Consider the following 21,560-nt stretch of genomic DNA (forward strand, 5'->3'; position numbering starts at 1 on the left):
CTGGCTCTTTAACTGATTCATCCCCCCACCCCACCCCACCTCATTTCAGCCTTCAGTTCTTCAGGGAAACAACAATAATAGTAACAATATGGTTACAGACTCCAAACTGTGATAAATAAAAGAGGGTCGTCTTGGAGACAGACAACCTCAATGAGTACTGTGCATACAGGATGGATGGTCCAGGCTGCAGTGCATCTCTGCAGTGGCTACACCAGGCTGGCAAGGCAGAAGGAAGGTCCACATGCCATCCTGCTGTTGTGTATCCCGCACACCACAGTGCTCACCTGCTCTGTTTCTCCGGGTGGTGTCCCACGCAGGCCAGGGCTGCCGTGGTCTGGGTACCATCCTGCTCAATGTCCTCCTGCACCGCCCACTGGTTCTCGTTGCTCACCCGCACTGCCATTATCTTCACACCCGTGGCTGCCTTGATTCTATGACAGAAGAAAGCAGATGTGTAAGAAAATAGGCTCTGCCTGGGCCAGGTCCATGGGAGATGACATCTGTATCCCACGGAGACCCCCTTCCCTGAAGGCTTTCCCTTAAGACTGATCTTAGGGACAGCAAGGACCTTTGCTGCAAAGCCTAATGACCTGAGTTCAGCATCCAGAATCCACACGGTGAAAGACCCAACTCCTTCAAGCTGTCCTCTGACCTCCTCACACCACCATGACAGAGGCACCCACCTCCACACATACAAAATAAAGAAATAAATTAAGAAAAAATGTTTTTTGATTTTTCAAGACAAGGCTTCTCTGTGAAGCCCTGGCTGTCCTGGAGCTCGCTCTGTAGACCAGGCTGGCCTTGAACTCATAGAGATTTGCCCACCTCTGCCTCCTGATTGAAGGCATGTGTCACACACACCCCCAGCTAAGAAAAAAATTTTAATGCTGATGTGTCCCAAACCATGCGTGGTGACTTCTGTGAGTAAACTCCGAACTTGGAAAGCTGAGGCAGGAGAATTGCTACAAGTTCAAGGCCAAACTGGGCTATGGAGTGAGACCCTGTCTTGGGAATAAATTAGCAAATAAATAAACCCTGGCCTTTTCAAAAGTGCCACATTATGTTGCCACGCACCTCCACTTTCTGTCACTGGCTTTGAAATTAATAATATTATGCAAGTTTTATCTTAATATTAAAAAGAGAGGCAAGGGCCTGCAAGATGGCTCAGTGGGTAAAGACATTTACCAACAAACCTGAAGACCTGAGTTCAAACCCCAGGACCCACATGGTGGAGGAAGAGGACAGACTCATTGCCATGTGACCTCTTGAGCTCTATGGGTGCACCATGGTACACGCACCCAACACATAGCCACTAAAATGCAAATAACCATAATAAAACAAATTATCTGAGGAGGGAGGAGGGAGGTAAGTGACCCATCCCAGGAGTGATTGAAATGTGAAGGGGGTGGGGAGTGAAACCTGGGAGACCCAGGAAGAACAAGAAAAGGACCCTTCCCCAGCAGTCTGCAACATGGGTGACATCTGGGCCCAAGACCCATCCTGAAGCCCAGCTCTGTCGCCTGCCCTAAGGAATCTGGAGTGGACTCGGGGATGCCAACCCCTATGTGTCCATCAGCTAAGGGGACAAAGAGGGGAGTCTGCCTCCCTCTCCCTTCCTGTGGCTACCCCTGCTCCAACCTCAACAGCAAACTCCAGAGGCTCCAATGCCAACTGTCTGCCACCCCAACTCCTGCATCTGATCACTCTTCCCGCTGGATTCTGGTCTTAATCTCCTCCTCCACAAAGCTTTCTTCCTTGACATCATGACATCCTAGGAGTTGATTTATGCATGCCATGGACAGAGGCATCCTGTTCCATCCCTGCCTCCAGCCAAAGGAGCAAGGGAAGAGAATGTCCCAGAACCTGTGTCTATATCCAAAGCCTTTCTCCCCAAAAATGTGCCCTCTGCCCTGTGGGTCCCCACTATTATAACAACTCACATGCATCTTTCCCACACATATGATGGCTCAGAACCCTTTCATCAAGTCACTAGATGTCAGAGGAGAAGTGAGAAGCAGTTGCAGGCTAGCCCACAGAGACCCCCGGTGAAACCTGAGCTGTACCAGGGAGCTTGGGAGACTCAGTTTCTCCTGGATGAGAGTCCCTCATCCATGGTGGTCTTGTAGGGATTAAGGATGCTCACAGGACACTGGGATAAAGGACCACCACTGATGGTTGAATTCGAGTATAGAAGTACCAACCACTCTCTGGAGACCTGGCTGGGCTTCTGGTGCCCCTCTGCTAAGTGTCCTGAGTGCTACTCTGAATCTGGACAGAAAATTCTTTCCACCTCCCAGGGCAAAGCCATTGTCCCCCTTCACCACAGGGCATCTATTTGTCTCATGAGGCTACTCTAGGGGACAGTGGACAATGAATCAATGACCAGGATATATGATAGTGTTCTCTCTCTCTCTCTCTCTCTCTCTCTCTCTCTCTCTCTCTCTCTCTCTCTCTCTCTCTCACACACACACACACACACACACACACACACACACACACACACACACACTTCTGGCCCCCCACTCCTTCAAACATCTGACCCTGTTCAGCTCTCATACAAGAAGGAGGTATGGTTCCACAGGGAGTTCTCCCTCATGGCCACAGGGTGGCTGCCAGCAGCTCCAGGTCCCATATCCTCGTGTGTGGAGGTACTGGGAGGAGAAAATGTGGTTGGGATGTAAAATAAATAAGTAATTTAAAAACAAACAAACAAACTACTGTCTAAGTATACTGGCTATTTTGTTTTACATAAAATATAAATAAATCCCATAAATACTAAGAAGGAAGAGGTACGAAAATACAAAAAATAAGATTCTGCTTCTGAGAACAAAAACCTTAAAGCTGGTTTTCCCAGGCTGAATTTAACAGGTTTGTTCATAATGGGTGAGGTTAATCCCATATTGAGAGGGCTTTAAAAGAGGGGGGTTGCTGAAAAGAAATTCAAGTTACAGCGGAAGAAATGCATGCTGGGTATTAAAAACACTTGTAAAGCCGAATTGTTGATATGCCGCCCATCTCTTAAGCACAAGTTATGAAATTCTTCTTAAATTTCATCTTGGTCTCCCAACTAAATCCCCCTTAACTTCAGGCTATATTTGTTAAAGCGATTTAAGCTCAGAGAAATTCGGGTCTTAAATATTCACTAACCTTGTTTTAGACAAAAAAAAAAAATCTTCAGGCTTGGGAATATTCTTAGCACTTGGTATTTTAAAACTACAATATCCAAAGCTACGTAGAAGAGATTAGTGGCCCTGCAGCTGTGGTAAGCTGGAGGTTTCCAAGGCTGAGCAATAAAAGTTACCACCACAAAGTGTCCAGGACACGTAAGGAGGTTAGCCAAGTGACTTGGTGATAGGCTAGCATATGGGGGATGTCTTCCAGGAAATGAAGCCATCAAGGAGCAGGGCTTGGGGGCTGGGGAGAGGGCTGTTTATAAAGTGTTTGCTGCTCTTCCAGAGGACCCCATTTGGGTTCCCAGCACACAGGCCAGGTAGGTTCACAACCACCTGTAACTCCAGCTCCAGGGGAACCCTACATCCTTTTCTTGCCTCTGCAGGTAACTGCATGGACATGCATCTAGACACAGATGCCCGAATTCTTCCACCATATCTGGAGGCTAGCTAGTGGAGGTAAGTCATGCTGAGAGACAATTTTGGATGACTATTTAAACTTAAAAGATGGCAGAGAAAAGAATCCAGGTGAGGAGATCTCCAAGCACCTGCCTCATGGGACCTGCCAGGACACCCACGGAGCAGACGGGGGTCTCCTTCCTGGACTCTCCCACATGGGTGCTGAAAACACATGTATTTTTGACCTTTAAGTCAGAGAGTGATTGGGGGCCTCTTAAGGTACAAGCAGATCTCTGAGAAGCATGGAACTCAGCTCCAAGAATGGGGACAGGCAGGGTCTTCTGTGTACAGAAGCACATACCCACTTCAGGGGGGGCAAGCAAGGCCACCACAGGGGGACATTATCCAAGTGCTGGCCTTCCATCTCACCTAAAACTAACTTACTTTGTTTTGTTTATTTTATTTTATTTATTTATTTTGGGGTGGTTGTTTTTTTGTTTTGTTTTGTTTTTTGTTTGTTTGGTTTTGGTTTTTCAAGACAGGGTTTCTCTGTGTAGCTTTGCACCTTTCCTGGATCTCACGCTGTAGACCAGGCTAGCCTCGAACTCACAGAGATCCACCTGATTAAAGGCGTGCGCCACCACCGCCCAGCTATTTATTTATTTGATACATGGTCTCACTATGTAGCAGCCCTGGCTGTCCTGGAGCTCCCTGTGTAGGCCAGACTAGCCTGGAACTCATAGAGATCTGCTTGCCTCTGCCTCTCAAAGGCTGAGACTAAAGATGTGTGTCACCACACCTGGGTATATAAAGAAAACAGTGCAGCCAGTGACGCTCAAGTCTGCCTTCTTTGTCACACAAGCTGACTGTGTTTGTGACTTTTCCCATGACTGTGACAAAATAGCTCTCAAAAGCTATTCACAGAAAAGGGGAGCTTATTTTGAATTGCAATTTAAGGGCACAGCCCATCATGGTGGGGAAGACATGGCCTCAGGACCGTAAGGTCCCGTGGCATCCACAGTCAGAAAGCAGAGAGAGGTGAACGCTGGTGCTCAGCTCACTCTCTCATTTTTATTCAGTCCAGGCCCCCAGCCCATGGGATGGTGCTACCCACATTCACGGCAACTTTTCCCACCTCAATTAACCCAATCTGAAAACTCCCTCATAGGCATGCCCCAGAGCCTTGGTTCCCAAGTGACAATAAATAATGTCAAGTTGGCAATATTAACCATCACACTGAGCATGCCTAAAGGATGTTACCTTCCCCAACTCTAACTGAACTCCTGCTCTATGGCCCTGAGCTAAGCATGTTGGAACACGTGTCCACCCTCCTTCCTTCTTGAATTCTGACCTTAAGCTGAGTATGCTTGGGAATGTGCTCCCACTACCACCCGGAGGGCTTTCCTGCTTGAAAGTATGCCATACAGGCTCCCCAATAAAATCTCCACACTTCCTTTGCTGGAGAGAGCATTACTCCAAAAATAACACCCATACCTTTCTTATCTCAAGTAGTATAGCGTTTCCCCAAGCTTTCGTCTCTTGGCTATACTCTGTTTGGGCTTTGGGCTGAGATGGGAACCCACTGCATTCCTATCTTAGCTGAACCCCTTGTCTCATTGCTCACCTAATCTTGCACCCTAGAAAGTCAGCTAAGATGTCCACAGCTAGGGATAAAGCAGAGAGGCCACATTTTCACAACCAAAAGGACAGTTCTAAGTATTCCAGTACCTCTCCCACACAGATGCCTAGATGCAGTCGGTTGCCTGGTGGGTGCATAAATCACTTCCTGGAAAAGTAGTGGGTGGCAGATACTAGGAAGGGCCACCAGATCACTGTGACTGCATCCACTACAAGTGTAGACACTGCTGTCCTCCGACCAGGGTGTCTCTCAGTACAGACGTGCAGTGGGTATGCACCTTCTGGAAGCTGCAAGCAGCCCTGGAGGCTGAGCAGCCCCACTGCCCTCCCATGCCTCAGTGAGAACATCCTTATGGTGTTTCCCCAACCAAATGATAACTATCATAGTTCAGGACTGTCTTCTCAGACTACAAGCCACAGCACTTTCCAAACCTGGCTAACAGGGACTCTCTTTAATCGTATCAGCTTCCCAAGGCTGTTGGAACTGATCGCAGCAAGCTAATAGCTCTCAGGGGTGTAAAGTCATTGTCTTATGGTTAGGAGGGCTCGAACCTTGAATTCAGGTGTTGGTAAGGCTGATTTTGATGGAAGCTCTGGAAGAGAGCCCTTTTATTTTTAATTATACATATATGTGTGTCTGTGCATATAAGTGCAGGACCCATGGTGGCCAGAAGAGGGCAACAGATCCTTTGGTGCTAGAGTTACAAGTGGTTGTAAGCTGCTCAGCTTTGGACCTGGACACCAAATTCAGGTCCTCTGCAAGAGCAGTACATGTCTTAACTGCTGAGCCATCTCTCCAGCTCCAGGGAAGGGAATCCCCCTATGCCTCTCTTAAAGCCCATGCCTTCCACACAGACTTCCTTCTTCATGCTTCCCATAACACTAAGACAAGCAAGTCTGTCTGATTTCAGGACCCTAAAAGTAGCATCCCATGAGGGAAACTGGCCCAGAGCTTGTCTTGGCCTCTCTTTAATCCTGATCCATACCATAGGCACATATAATAAACTCTCCTGCTGGGAGCCCCACCCACCCACCCAAGCCAGGGAGCTCAGCCAGGATGACACTAAGTTCACAGCTTCGAGGACTCTTCAAAGTGCTGTGTCCTGGACAGTGATTGGTCCAAGGAGGAAACATGTGGCCCAACACTGGGTCTCAACTAACAGACATGTGGGCAGAATATTTGTCAGAGATCTTTTACTGAAGAGCGTGTGTGTGTGTGTGTGTGTGTGTGTGTGTGTGTGTGTGTGTTGCCTGTCTGTCTGTGTATCTGTTTGCACACACACCCATACAGAGACCAGACACCAGGTATCTTCTGTTGCTCTCTACCTTATTCCTTGAAGATAGTCTCTCCCTGTGGGCCTGGAGAGATAGCTCAGTGGTTAGAGCACTGGCTGCTCTTCCAGGTAGACCCACGTTCAGTTCCCAGCACCCACCACACAGTAGCTCGCAATGGCTTGTAACTTTCCTGGAGGTCCAGAGCCACCTTCTGCCTCCCCAGGCACCAGTCATGCAAGTGGTGAACCAACATGCATGCAGGCAAAATGCTTATACACACAAACTAAACGTGACATTTTCAAATTTAAGACATGATCCCTCACTGAACTTGAAGCACTTCTTGGGACTGCTAGACTAACTGGCCAGCCATCTCCCAGGATCCACCTGTCTCCACCCTTCACAGGCACAAACAGCCATGCTGGGCTTTTTACATGGGTGCTGTGGATTTACACAGATACGCACAGCAAGCAGTCTTTTGTTTTGGTTTGTTTTTTTTTTTCCAAGACAGTGTTTCTCTGTGTAGTCATAGAACTCACTCTGTAGTCCAGGCTGGCCTCAAACTCACAGAGATCCACCTGACTCTGCCTCCCGAGTGCTGGGATCAAAGGTGTGCGCCACCACGGCCCAGCAACAGCAAGCACTTAACTCACTGGGCCATCTCCCTTCTTACTGGGCATCTTTGAGCCTAGCTTTCTTTCTACAAAGCCGTAAGGACTCAATGTGTCTGTGCTGCATAGTTTTATGTTAACTTGACACAAGCTAAAGTCATCTGAGAGAACCTCAATTAAGAAAATGCCTCCCTAAGACCCAGCTGTAGTGCATTTTCTTAATTAGTGACAGATAGGGGAGGATCCAACACATGGGGGGTGGTGTCATGCCTGGGCTGGTGGTCCTGGGTTCTATAAGAAAGCAGGCTGAGCAAGCCATAAGGAGCAAGCCAGTAAGCAGCACCCCTCCATGGCCTCTGCATCAGGTCCTGCCTCCAGGTTCCTGTCCTGTTTGAGTTCCTGTCCTGACTTCCTTCGAGGATAAACTGGGATGTGGAAGCATAAGCCAAATAAACCCTTTCCTCCCCAACTTGCTTTGGTCATGGTGTTCCATCAATAGCAATAGCAACCCTGACTAAGACAGGGTCTAACATACTCCTGAGAGTGGGAATGCAGAGGCATCAGTGGATGAAGACTGTTTTCTGGACATATCTCTGAGCACCTAGCTCCAGCAAGCAGTGAGAATGTCCCTGAGCTGTCCAGTTCCGAGAACCAGTGATTCCCCTTAGGCCACTGCAGTCGACTATTAGCTGACAAAATCCGTCCAGTCTCTGACATTTCTGCCACGCAGAGGACCAGCTGAAATCCACCCCATGTTCACAGGAGTCACACAAAAAAAGTTAGCCCTGCAATCCAAGGGCAAGAAGAGGGGCTGGGAAAAGGCTGCTTAACATTTTTCCCATCCTTATGAGGAAAGATAGCAAATATTGAATCAAGGAAATCTCTGGAAACAGAGAGCTTACCTTTGCCGCATTCATCACTTTAGTAATAAATATTAATAAACAAACCCAGGCCAGAAAAAAAATGCAATTCATAACTCAAAGGTAGCCTGACCTTTTATGGAATTAAACTCATTTCTGCCGAGCCTGCTACTTGTAGAATGTTTCTGGCGACATACACTTTCACAGATCTACCCAAGACGCTTCCATCGGGGTCTTTACAGCCGCTCATGAGCCACAATAAGATGCTTTCTTCTCTCTTAGCCACACACAGGGATTCATTCACTCGCATGTATGAGATCTGTCCTATCTAAGGACACCTGTCTGCAACCAGGGTGCTCACAGCCACCAAGACAGGACACACAAGCAGATCCACTCTCGGAACCTTACCTACATCACACTTATTCTTCTACCATAGAACTTTCTTCCAAGTTCTAGACCCACAGATGAATGAAGACATGAAATCGCCTCTTAAGGGTCCCAAGGATGGGGCTAGAGAGATGGCTCACTAGTTAAAAGCACCTGTTGCTCTTACAGGGACCAAAGTTTGATTCCTGGAATCCACATGGGGGATCACAACCATCTGTAACTCCACTCCCCGGGCATCCAACCCCCTCTTCTGGCCCCTGCAAACACTTCATGCACATGGTACATATACAGACATACAGGCAAATCATCCATACATATAAAATAATCTAAAAGAAAGAAATAAAAAGAATCTCAATGACAATCATTCTTAAAATGTTCGTGGCTGGGAGATGGAGGCAAGCAAATCTCTGAGTTAGAGGCCAGTCTGGTCTACATAGTGAGTTCCAGGACAGCCAGGACTACATAGAGAAAGCCTGTCTTGAAAAACCCACCCACTCTACCAAAAAAGAATAAAATGTTCCTGGCTGAACTAAGCCTCAACCCACCCATAAACACAAATAAAACGATCCCATATCTCTTGTCCCCTTTCAGAAAGGACTACCAGCCATGAAGGCAAGAATCAGGCACACAGGCACACACCTCAACACTTGCATGGAGTTCACAGGATACCTCTCAGGAGCCTATTCTTCCATGATGGCTTTTGGGGACGAGTCAGGTCATCTGGCCTGGGAAGCTAACACTTTTACAGGCTCAGCCATCTTCCCACGCCCAACTTCTTCACTTTCTAATATTCAAATCTATTTCCATCCTCATTTGACCAGACTAACTTTTCAACAGTAGTCAGTGATCCCTCTCAAACCACCCCCATCCCCCACTGAGGGCTCCTGCCCTGGTTCAAGGACAGGGAAGTTAGCTGTCACCCTGGGGTTCTCTGCAGGGACAGAGTTGCAAAGAACAGGAAGCAAACAGAACTGTCATCGTCCCCCCACGTGGGTTGTTCCTGAGTATCATCACGGTGGCTCCCAGAGTCCCTTGGGGTCCGTGGCAGGATGAAGTAGGCTTGAAGCCAAGAGAACTTTCAGAAAGCCACCTTAATCCCATCTTCTGAGACCCAAGGCAGTGAACTCAAGTGTCCCCAGGGATCAGGCAGGGATACACAGGGGGCTTGGCGGGTGGATTCCCCGGTGAGCTGATAAGAAGCGCTGGGATTAAAGGCGTGCACCACCCTTACATTTTCATTATTGATAATGACTGTGGATGTGGTGTGACCAGCTGGAGCTCTTGCCTCGACATCCCTGCTATGATGGACTGTCACCAGGAATTATGAGAAAGAAAAACAAACCCTTTCTCCCCCAAGTTGCTTTATCACAACAACAGCCGTGAAACCAGGACACCCGGTGACCCGCCTCCTTCGTCCAGACCCCACCTCCCACCACTGCACCATTTTTTTTTTTTTATGAAACCAGACTTCACTATAGAGATTCAAGCCAGAGATGCCCCGAACCGCAAACATCCGATGCTTCATCCTCAGCTGGTGATGCTCCTGTGAGGCACCATGGAATCTTTGGGAGGCGGGACCTCATTGGAGGAAATGGATTATGCGAGGCGTTGCCCAAAGATATGAGCTACCTGGCTTCCAGCCCAAGCTCCCTCTGCTTCCTCGTGGGCAGGAACTCTGTAATCATCAACAGCTGCCTCTCACTCCTGCTGCCTTAGGCCAAGTGAGTCCTTCCATCATGCCCCTCACTGTGATGGCCAAATACATCTTTTCTCCTTCAACTCCCTCCCATGGTCACTCTGGATCTACATGGACAGTCTCGCTGGATTGCCAATGTCACACTAACCTGTTTATGCCTCTCAATTTCCCTTCAAAGTAGGTCCTTCATCATCCTGTCTCATGTAAGGGGAGACTGAGGCAACAGAGCACAGTGTGGGGACACTGAACTCAGCCACCCATCCTTGATCCTGGTTCTTGAGGCTGCCTCACTCAGCATCCACAATGCTTCTGCCTCCCTCCTCCAGTTGGGCCCACAATCCAAGCTCTCCAGCCTTGATGGGGCTTCCTTCCTGAAGCTCCCTCTGCCTCGGTTTCTCCCTGTTGAGCAAGGGGAACGTCGTCCTGCCTCTTCCCTGCCCTGAGAACCTTCCACACCCTCCTAGAGCAGGTCCCCATCAGTGTGAAGTGGATACACCCTTTAGGACAGTGGCTCCCAAAATTCCCATGCTCTCACATGAGCAGATGCTTGGAGCCCCAGAGATGCACAGGATAGCTATGTGCCATAGCAGTTAGAAAACACAGGCTACAGGTTCATCTCTGGGTGAATCTTATGCCGTGGGTGTGGATGTGACTGAGGAAATCTGCATTTCACCAACCTGCCCATCCACAGGTGGATTCTGCCACTCTCATGCCCAGCTTGGGCTTAGAGAAAGAGGGGTGGATAGCTGGGAAATCCGGGTGTGATGTGTAGTTTTGCCAAATCACCCGGAAAGGGAGTCTCAATGAGAGGTTGTCTAGATTAGAATGGCCTGTGGACATTGTCCCCTTTAGTGGGATGACTCATGCCACTATGGGTGGCACCATTCCCTAGGCAAGAGGCTTCTCAACTGGAGAGACTGAGTTGAAGGCTAGCATGCATGTGTTAATCCAAGGCCTTCTGCCCCTGACTGTGGATGTGATTTAAACGGCTGCCTCAAGTAAATGCTGGCTTGACTCCCCCACAGGGATGGACCGTGACCTGGACTTGTAAACCAAATAAGTCTTTTCTCCCTTAGGTTGGTCTTAGCAGGGGGTGTTCGATCACAGCCTCAGAAAACAAGGCTAAGACGCTGGGTCCCTCGGGTTCCTTTCCACCACTGATGCCACAGAAGCCAACTATTTCCATGGATTCTGCTTCAGATCACCCTTTATATGTGTGACAAGGATTCCCTATGCAGCCCAAGCCAGCCTCAAACACACATCGATCCTCCTGCCCTAACCTCCCAAATGCTAAGATAATAAGAATGTGACATAAATGCACCTACTTCAGATTACCTAGATGCCATGTGTGGGTGCCCCTGCAGGCAAGCTCACTGGCTGGAAACGGGGCCTGGGTGCCATCTGTGAATGTGTGCCAGCCTCATCGCAGACTGTGCTAATGTGACCTGTGATCCCCACGAGGATCACTCAGTGTCCCCATTTGATGACAGACTTCCTTCTGCCCTCATTAGAGGAGAGGGCCATGAGCAAGCTGGCTTCCTATGAACCCTTCCTTCAACCTCAAGTTTGATTCACGCCCCCCTCCCCCTGGCAATTCCCTCTGGACTCATTGTACATGCCTTCAGGAAGTGGGGGCAACTCCCATTTTTTTTTTAAGCTGTATTTACTCATTGTACATAGTGTTCTGTCTACATGCCTAAATGCCAGAAGAGGGCACCTGATCTCATTATAGATGGTTGTGAGCCACCCTGTGGTTGCTGGGAATTGAACTCAAGACCTCTGGAAGAGCAGCCAGTGCTCTTTAACCTCTGAGCCATCTCCCCAGCCCCGCAACCCCCAGACTCAACCAGCCAGTGAGTGACCTCTGAAGAAACAATTGGAAAATGCAGCTTCATCTGAGGCTGGTCCCACTCATCAGTTAGACCAGCGGTCCTCAGCCTTCCTAACGCTGCGACCCTTAAATACAGTTCCTCATATTGTGGTGACCCCCAACTGTGAAATTATTTTTGTCGATACTTCATAACTGTCATTTTTATACTGTGATGAATCGTAATGTAAAATACCTGATATTTCTGATGGTCTTAGGTGACCCCTGTGAAAGAGTCATTCGACCCCTAAGGGGGTCACAACCCGCTGAGTTAGAGGGACTGCCCCTCAGCCTTCCTGATCCTGGAAAACCCTGGATCATCCTATGTCATTTTTGCTTTGTCCCAGGTAGCATCTGCATAATTACTTCCTATTTCTCTTTCAAACTGGCTGGCTTCACATTACCTTCCCTAGGGAGAGAGCAGCACATCCGCTCCTGCAATGAAAACCAAAGCAGCCTCCCTTTCCATAAAGAGAAGAAAACCCTAAAATAAGTCCGATGAGAACGGAACAATGCTACTGAATTCCAGCCAGACGCTGCAGCCTGCCAAGGGCTCCCAGCCTGGGCCATGAGTTCCTGTTGTTCCCAACACAATAAAGCAACAGATGAGACTCACAGGTGGTGGTGGGGAACCATGGACCATCTCCCTGAAGCACCTGGGATGGAAGGCACACGAAGGAACCCCACTGACCAAAGACAGGCACCTGTCCTCAGTAAACTCACCCCCATTTACACTCTGGGTACCACCTAAACTCCACGCTGGCTTGCAGACAGGTGTAGAGCCAACGTCACTGCGGAACCTGGTAACTTTGGGGAGGAAAGCTGAACTAATAAAGCCAGCCCTCATTGGAACGTGGAGGTGATTCTGCCTGTGTGCTAGGTCTCACCCAACCAGGCTGCGGCTTCCTTTGAGTGCCTGTCCGGTCACCATGGCAACATGAAGCTGCTGGAGCAGAGTCAGTCAAACTTCCTACTGAGTGTCTCAGTGTGATGTGAGCTCCTGCAAGAGCACAGCAGCCACCAGTGACAGAACAAGCCACCTGGGCTGATGGTTATGTAACCTCACACACACACACACACACCTGCATCCCGTTTCCTTTTCTCCTGGGGCAACGCAGGTTCTTTTAGGCTCAGAAGCAGAGGAGGGCGTGGCTCTGTTCCTGGCTGGAATTAACTCCAAAAGTATTGTGTTCTTTCACAATAGAATGAACCTCAGTGCAGTCGCCTAGGAGGTCTCTGAGGAGATAGACACTGGATCCTGAGGCTGGTAATAAGGTGGGGTAGGAGCTCTACTGACCCCTGGAAAGCTCAGTCCCCCATCTCTGTGCATGAGGGAAAGAGAAGAGAGAGCGCGAGCGCATCCTACAGAGGACATCTCTCAGTGTTCATCACAAGGCAGCCATCATACAGTGACTATCACATTGTGGCCACCACATATGGGACATCACACATGTGCACAGGTATGTGGAAGCCAGAAGTCACCCTTGGATGTTGCTCATCAGGTGCCAACCACCTTGTTGTGAGACAGGGTCTGTGTGTGTGTGTGTGTGTGTGTGTGTGTGTGTGTGTGTGTGTGTCCATCTCTCTTTGTATGTCTTATCTGTCTCTGCCTATGTCTCTCTGTATGTATATCCCCCTCTCTCAGTCTCTGTCTCTCTCTGTGTGTGTCTCTCTCTGTCTCTTTCTCTCTTTCTCTCTTTCTCTCTTTCTCTCTCTCTCTCTCTCTCTCTCTCTCTCTCTCTCTCTCTCTGTGTGTGTGTGTGTGTGTGTGTGTGTGTGTGTGTGTGTGTGTGTGTCTGTGTCTGTGTCTGTGTCTGTGTCTGTGTCTGTGTCTGTCTGTCTGTCTATCTCTCTCTCTCTCATTGGCCTGGAAATTGAAGAATAAACATAATGATGACTAATCCTGCTTGTCAATACATCTGGAATCAATGAAAACCCAAACTGCTGGGCTAGACCTCCAAAATCCGAGGAGGAATGTTCTTGGTCGGATTTCTTAAAGCAGGAAGACCCACTCTACACCTGGGCTTGACCTGCTTGCAGCAGCTCAGCTAAAAGGACACGGAGGAAGGAAACTTTGCTCTTTGCCTGCTTGCCCTCACCCTCACTGGCAGACGCCTCTGTCCTGTGGCTGCAGTAGGTGTGAAATCCAACTTCTTCTACATTCCAATGTGGACTGAAGACCAGCAGCTCTCTAGGAACCCTCTACGACTCTAGCACCAGATTGGGACAGCTGAGACATCCAGCCTCATGGCCTAAACAACTACCGGATTTGCAGCCTTTAGTCAGGAGACAGCCATTGCTGGACTGCCCCGACAGCATCCTGTGGGTCACTCTGATAAATCCTTTCAGTGTACATGTCCGTCCTGTCATTTCTGCCTCTTCAGAGAACCCTGACTAATACAGAGGAGACTCTGGCTGACCAGTGAGTCCCACATAACCTTCCAGCTCTGCCTCCCCAGTACTGGGATTACAATCTCACACCACCAAGCCTGGGGTTTTTGTTTGTTTGTTTGTTGGTTGGTAGTGGTGGTAGTGGTTTGTTGTTGTTGTTGTTTTGTTTTGTTTTTGCATGGGTTCTGGGGATGGAACTCAGGTCCCCTTGTTTGCAAGGCAAGAAATTTACCCACTAAACCCTCTTCTAAGCCCACCAGCATTTGAATGAGTCCTGTGTGTTCAAATGAGCCAGGACTGGATATTCGATTCAGCCAACCAAGACTGCATATTCAAAGGAGCGATCCAGTACTGTGCATTCAAATGAGCATCCTCTCGACCACAGGTTGGCCCCAAGCGTGAAGCTGATTCTCACACTAATTTCTCACCCACATTTATACACAGACATGGATTTTTTTTTTTATCTCAGCTCAACTATTCCAGTACATTGTGTCTTATCTAGAAGCCACAACATTTCCATAACAGCAGAATTTACATACAGATGGCAAATAAATAAAGCTCGCCTGTGGCTTGGTCTGTGGTTCTTATGGTCAGCTGGTTCTATTAGGGCTTTATGAACTTGCTCAGTGACGGAACATCCTATCTGATCTTACAGATTGCTGCCATGCAAGCCAGCCCGGCTCCAAAATGAAATTAATTCCCCACAGTTCTTCTGCAGTGTGAAGGCACCAAAATTGAGTTTCTTCTGTATGCAATGCCAGAAATATTTCTCATTTCTCATTTCTCATTCAAACCACAAATGGTTCGTTCTCTTTCTCTCTCTCTCTCTCTCTCTCTCTCTCTCTCTCTCTCCCCCCCCCCCCCCCATCCATTTTCCTTAATACCATACAGTTGCAATTAGCCTATGGGGCACAGACTGACCAGTACAGAGATTACTACATGGAAGTCAGTCCAAGCAAGAAATAAGGGGGGGGGGGGCAGTTTCTACAATGCAGCTGAGCTGGGAAAGCCAGTTGTACCCCAGAGCATCCCCCCAGAGTTCTCAGGCTGCCTCTGCAAGTCGAACCCTGGCAAGAAGCACTGAGAACTCAAGGGCCACATCGTTACTCTCTAAACCAGCTGCCTTCTGTGTCTACACAGGGAAGGCAGCGTTTGTGAGTAAGCCGGGTTTAGGTCTGCCCTGTGAATGCTTGTGAGAGTCTAGATGGGTCACAGGATTGACTCCACCCAGGAGAATTCTAATGGGGAAGTCACCTGGCCAAGAGGAACAAGCCCCTGATGAGAGAGAGCCAGCCAGGGTGCTGGGAGGTCTGGGTTCACCTTGCCAGCATAGTCTCAAGCCCCCCATTGTCCAAAGGGACTCCCTAACAGGAAGCCCAGAGCAAGACACCCACATGCTGTCCATCTACTGAGCATGGCTGCAACATGTCAGGCCGTGAACAGAGCTGCAAACATCCACTCTTGAAAGCTCAGTGTAATGATGGAGAGGACAGGGTTAGAGAGGGTGGTTTAAAACAAAACAAAGTGCCAGGAGAGACGGGAACAGCAAACGTTTCACTGATGAAAACATCTCCCCAGCCTCATATTCCTGCCTTTAATATACCTGTGTGGTCCTCACCTCTTGCTTAAGGTCCTCCTTCCATTTGGACTCATCTCCTTTGCCCTCCCTCAAATTCTTCCCACCCTTCGGGGCCCAGCTAGTTGACCTGTGGTGTACACACACACACACACACACACACACACACACACACACACACAAACAGAGGGGGGGGGGGGCTGACCTCTACTCTGGCTTCAATCATTCAGTGGAGAGGTCAAAAAACACCTGCAGGGATTGGGGATTTAGCTCAATGGTAGAGTGCCTGCCTAGCAAGCACAAGGCCCTGGGTTCGGTCCTCAGCTCTGGAAAAAAAAAAAAAAAAAAAAAAAAAAAACTGCTTTGGTAAATATGTTTTATTGCAACCCAGCCCCTCATCCTGGATGCTTCCAGGCCACAGCAACAGAGCTGAGAAATCATCAAGAGAGACAAAAGAGGCACAAAGAGCTGAATTACCACTGAGCACTTTCCAGAATGTCTCCCAAACCCCAGCTGTCATCTCACGTGAGTCTCATGTGAAGGTCTCACAGCACTGGACTCTGGGCCTGCAGAACTGGGCAACCTCACCATCCCTGCACTGAGATACAACGGGACTCCATAGTGACCTGCAGTGACAGAGACTGTCCCCAGAAGGGGCCCAGATGCCCTAGAGTGCATCTGGAAAGGTCTGATACTGTCAGCACATACCTGATGCACGGCCCTCTAATTCTCCCTTTCTAAAGCATTCCCTGAACCATAAACACGTATCTCTTATAGCCCACAAATGTCTCCCTCAAGGACCCAAGAGCCATTTCTTTGAAATAGAATCCTCTGGAAAGACAGGGCTCTGTCTCCCAGGCTCTGGGGATGGCAGACCTCTAACTCAGTCCTAGCCAGCCAGCAGATGAAACTGGTACCTCCTCCACACTGCCAACCCCAGCCCACCGTCACTCTACTTCAGTTATCTGTTCTGCCCTCCCTCTCTCTAAAACTGCCCCAACTCCCTTAGGAATAGAGGTCAGCTCTTGGCTGTTGGTAACTAGTGGATAAAACCTATCCTCACCACCTTAACTAGAAGCAAACACATGAACCTCTGAGAAACACTGGACAGCGATCGGCTGACCAGCTCTACCCGAGTAGCCGGCAGCTTGGGGTTCACCAAGAGCCAGTTCTCCTATCGGATGCACAAAACTACTTACCGAAGTGTGAATTGTTCTGCCACGGAGCCACTGGTCAGAGAAACCAAAAAGGTAGCCGTGTCCCCTTCCCGGATGAGGTTCAGAGGGATGGAGAGAGCGATGTTGTCGTCCAGGCTCACCAAGGACCACCGCAGGTCATCCTGGGTAGGGTAGACCACCACACTGCCGATCCTCTCCCGGGCAGGGAGCACTGGCTGAGGTTCCTCCTGTTCTGAGTGGATATTATTTTCCCATTTGCCCTCCTCCTCCAGCGGGCACTGACCAGCCTCATTGGCTGGATAAAGAGCAAAGAAGAGTTCCATGGCCGTGCCACCCAGTATCGCCGGGATCTCCTCCTCGGGTTCCAGGTCCAGACCAGAGCTGAACCATTCAGGCAACAGCTCCAGCTCCGCCACACACAGCCCAGGGGCTCCCTGCAGCCGGCAGCTGGCTGCCACCTCCCTGGCCTCTGGGAAAGCAAACATCTTGACACAGGGGAGATCATCCCCAGGGTCATTGTCATCCCAGCCCATGCCAGTGACATAGAACAGTGTCTGCACTTTGGGTCTGTTGGAAAAGATGGAGCTGTCGAGGATGTGGGATTTGAGCCTCCAGTTGAAAGGGAACCTCTCCATATTTCCAAAAGGGGTGGGGGTGAGCAGGAAGTCCCAGGGCACCGTCTTCTCCGCAGAGAAGGGGCCGTAGCTGGCGTTGATGGCAGGAGGGCTCTGGGCTCGGTGGATGAAGAGTGTGGCAGACCGGGCCTGCAGGCTGGCGTTGCGCGTGAGGTCCTGGTTGGCCTCCTTGAGGAAGAATGCTTCTTCTGCATCAGAGACGTGGAAGCTGGCTGGGAGATAGGCAGGCAGCGAAGAGAACCTCTGCAGACTGTCTGCCACACCTCGACCCGTACTCTCTGCACAAGAAAGGAAAGCCAGGTCAGGGTCAAGGCCCGTTCTGATACACGAGGAAATGAACCGACTTAATGCCATCTCCACCCAATATCCAACCAAGTTGCACCATATCCGTGCAGCCTTCTCATCACAGAAAAAGTTAAAAAGGCCTAAGAATCTCCCATCAGAGCCCAGTAAAGTAGACCAACTGCCCAAAAATCCAACAGTCCTGGAGTTAAACAGCTGCCTTTCCAGAGGAGAAATGTCCACTCTTCCCATCCGAGGGAATCAAGCATAGGGAATGATTAGAAGCCCAGGACTCCACTTGGCTTGGGTTATATACACCCTGCTCTTCTAAAGATGCATTCGGCAACTGCTTACTGTGCACACAACCCTCTCTGAACAGTGCACCCAGAAACCTTGGTCCCCTACCTACTTGTGCTACACTTATGCTCTGAATAACAGGTTTCTCCCCCCATAACAACGATCAAACTTAGACAGTTCCTATTCATGTATCTTCCCAATACATCCAGGTGTGAAGAGTGGAAAGGTCAAGCTGGCCTGAACCAGTCTGGAGTACATACACAGTAAACCAAAATTGTATCCCCAAGTGAATTTGGAGGGAGACCTCCCCCTCCCCCGAGGTACCACCTTGTGCCTATGTACAACTAGGGGTACATAAAACCAGATGCATCATGGGAAAGGACATGCGCACACAATTAAACTTCTATTCTTTTTTGCATGTTGTATGAGTGTATGTGCCATGGTGCACACAGGTGGAGGTCATAGGATGACATGCAGGGGTTGGTTCTCTCACCATGTGGGTCCTGGGATTTGAACTCAGGACTTTTAAGCTTAGCAGGAAGTGTCTTTACCCACTGAACCACCTCACCAGCCCTAAACCTCCCCTCTTTACATGTTGCCCAGTCTCAGGCATTCTGTTATAGAAACTGAAGCAGATTATCATATACGACTCTATTTGGATAAAATGAAAATTTATATATACGTGTGTGTGTGTGTGTGTGTGTGTGTGTGTGTGTGTGTGTACTTATTATATCTGTGCGTCTGTGAAAACCAACAAATATTTTTTAGCTATTTAGTATTTTAACATGTTACAATAACCAAATATTATTCATTAAAACACATAACCCACACGCAGAAACAGGCTGTGTGTGTACTATGTGTTGTCTACATGAGTGCATGTGTGTATGTGTGTGTGGTGTGTGTACATATATGTGTGTTTATAGTATATGTGTACGTAGGTATGTATGTGTATGCATATGTGTTTGTGGTATATAGGTGTGTGTGTGTTATCTAGGCTCCACATAGAAGTGAAAACATGACATTTGTCTTTCCAAGTCCGGATTACTTCACCAGATGAAATTTAAATTAGAATTTGCTTGAGTACGCTGTTTGGGAGGTGGGTTGGGATGGGCTCTCCAAACAGAAAATTAAATCCCAGGTGAATTTTCTGATGGAATAGCTCACCATTGGACCACAGTGATCAGGAAAAGGTGACCCCCTTTGGAGGGACCATGAGGGCACCTGGCCCTCCTGTGCTTCCAGTTCTGTCTTCCCCTAAAATGTAGGCAATGTCCAGAGCAGGGTTTAAATTCTAACTTATTTAGTCAAAATAAACGCACACTTTCACATGCTCCACCTTCTTTGTGGTTTGGCTTGTCCCTTTATCCTTCATGTGGTTATGCTACATCACTCAAAAGATGGGATTCACGAGGAACCTAAGGCTGTTCCTTCTCTTCATTTTAGGCAAAGCCTCCATCTTATCAGACACATCCCTACGAGGCCTCACTCCTGTCCCACCATCAATCAAGCAAATTGTGACATAAATTTTGTCTCACTGCCTCTACAGACAGCCATAGACATCCACAGCTGAGGCCACATCCTCTCCTCCAACCAGCTAGTAACCAAGCATGCTACCTTGATTTAGGAGCATTTATGAAGCCCTGGGGCTGTCCTGGGAAACACTCCAGCCCTGGCCTGAGAAGCTAACATTCCTCCCTCTGATTGCAAAATGACATAGAGAAGCGCCATTCATTTTCCCATCCGCAGGCAGACCTAAGCCCGGGCATGGACTATGACATGAGGCCCCATTTGGTCTGCTATTTTCTTAGAGAGCTTATTGTCACTGGAAGGCAGGAGCCAGGCACCGAGAGCAGGGAAGGAGGAAGGTTTCGGGGAGTCAGCAGAAAGGACTGCTCTTCCTGGCCTCTTTTGGAGCCAAAAAGTGAAGCCCAGGTTAGACCGGGAAGACGCTGTAGTCCTGATGCTCAGATGCAAAAGAGCAAGTGCGGGTGGTTCTGAGAAGGTCTCAAAGAGCTCAGGTTGGGACAGAGGAGGAGATGAAGGAGCACACGTAATGAAGTAGCTTACAGGGTCCTGAGAGACCCAAAGAGAGTGGCTGCATGTCACTGCTGTGCTTGGCTACCAACACCTTCTGAACATGCACCTGGGTCACGACTGGTAGGACCTGAAGCCTTGAACCCCAAAGACAGACTTGCATGAAGCCGCAACAAGACACAGACCTGGAAAATGGTCTCCAGGAGTAACTACCATCAGCCCCATCTGGGAAATAACTTACCAGCTGTGTGGCTGAGGGTCACCTGCCTGGGCAGAGGTACAGGATGTTGCTGCAGCTGAATCTCTCCATGGGCATGGAGACCCAGGCAGAGAAAGCTTTCTCTCCAGGAGCCCAGACTGGCAGGTCTTTCAAAACCACCAGTAAGACAAACTCCTCACCAGTATGTCCAACTGTGGCCCTCATCATCTGCTGGTAACCCACTGGCACCTGAGCACCCTGGGTATAGCTACACTTGTACAAGTCTCATGGTCATGAAGACAGGAACACCAGTATTAGTTCAGGGAGGCAGGAAACACAGTCTCTGAGGCCGGATTTTCTTTCCTCTTTTCCCAAAAGGATTCAAATTAACATCGGATGCCGGGCGGTGGTGGCGCACGCCTTTAGTTCCAGCACTCAGGAGGCAGAGGCAGGCGGATCTCTGTTGAGTTCGAAGCCAACCTGGTCTCCAAAGCAAGTTCCAGGAAAGGTACAAAGCTACACAGAGAAACCCTGTCTAAAAAAAAAAAAAAAATCAAATTAACATTGGTAGGAAGAAGCACCCCTCTGATGGCCCAAGAACACAACTGAGCACTGAGTGAGCACCATGTGTATACTCATAAAGTGAACAGTCAGGGGCAGAGACAGCTTGTGAGCCAGTTTTGAAATATAAGCCAGCTTGTCCACTGAGTATTAGAGGTGAAATGCCATTATCACTTCATCATCACCATCATCATCACCATTATTACCAACACTATTAGCATCACCACATTCATCTGCACCATCATCATCATCACTACCAGTATCACTACCATCATCATTATCATCACCACCATTATTACCATCACTATTATCATCACCACCATATCACCATCACCACCACCATCACTATCATCACCACCATCATTACCATTATGACCATCACCATCATCATCATCGACACCACCATTATTACCATCACTATTGTCATCACCATCATCACCCACCATCATCACTATCATCCCCATCATTACCATCAACATCATCATCACCACCATCATCACCATCATT

General features: G+C 48.8%; 1 protein-coding gene across 1 annotated transcript in view; it reads right to left on the reverse strand.

Moving 5' to 3' along the window:
- The window catches only part of Tmem132b (transmembrane protein 132B), a 168,169-nt gene extending 150,135 nt beyond the window's left edge, over positions 1–18,034 (reverse strand). The window contains exons 1-2 of the mRNA XM_036171640.1: positions 17,067–18,034; positions 285–431 (exon numbers count right to left, since the gene is read on the reverse strand). Coding sequence (XP_036027533.1) covers positions 285–431; positions 17,067–18,034 — 1,115 coding nt within the window. The remainder of the gene's footprint in view (positions 1–284; positions 432–17,066) is intronic.
- Positions 18,035–21,560: the final 3,526 nt, after the last annotated feature.

The sequence above is a fragment of the Onychomys torridus genome, chromosome 22, assembly GCF_903995425.1.
Source record: "Onychomys torridus chromosome 22, mOncTor1.1, whole genome shotgun sequence".
Classification (NCBI taxonomy): Eukaryota; Metazoa; Chordata; class Mammalia; order Rodentia; family Cricetidae; genus Onychomys; species Onychomys torridus.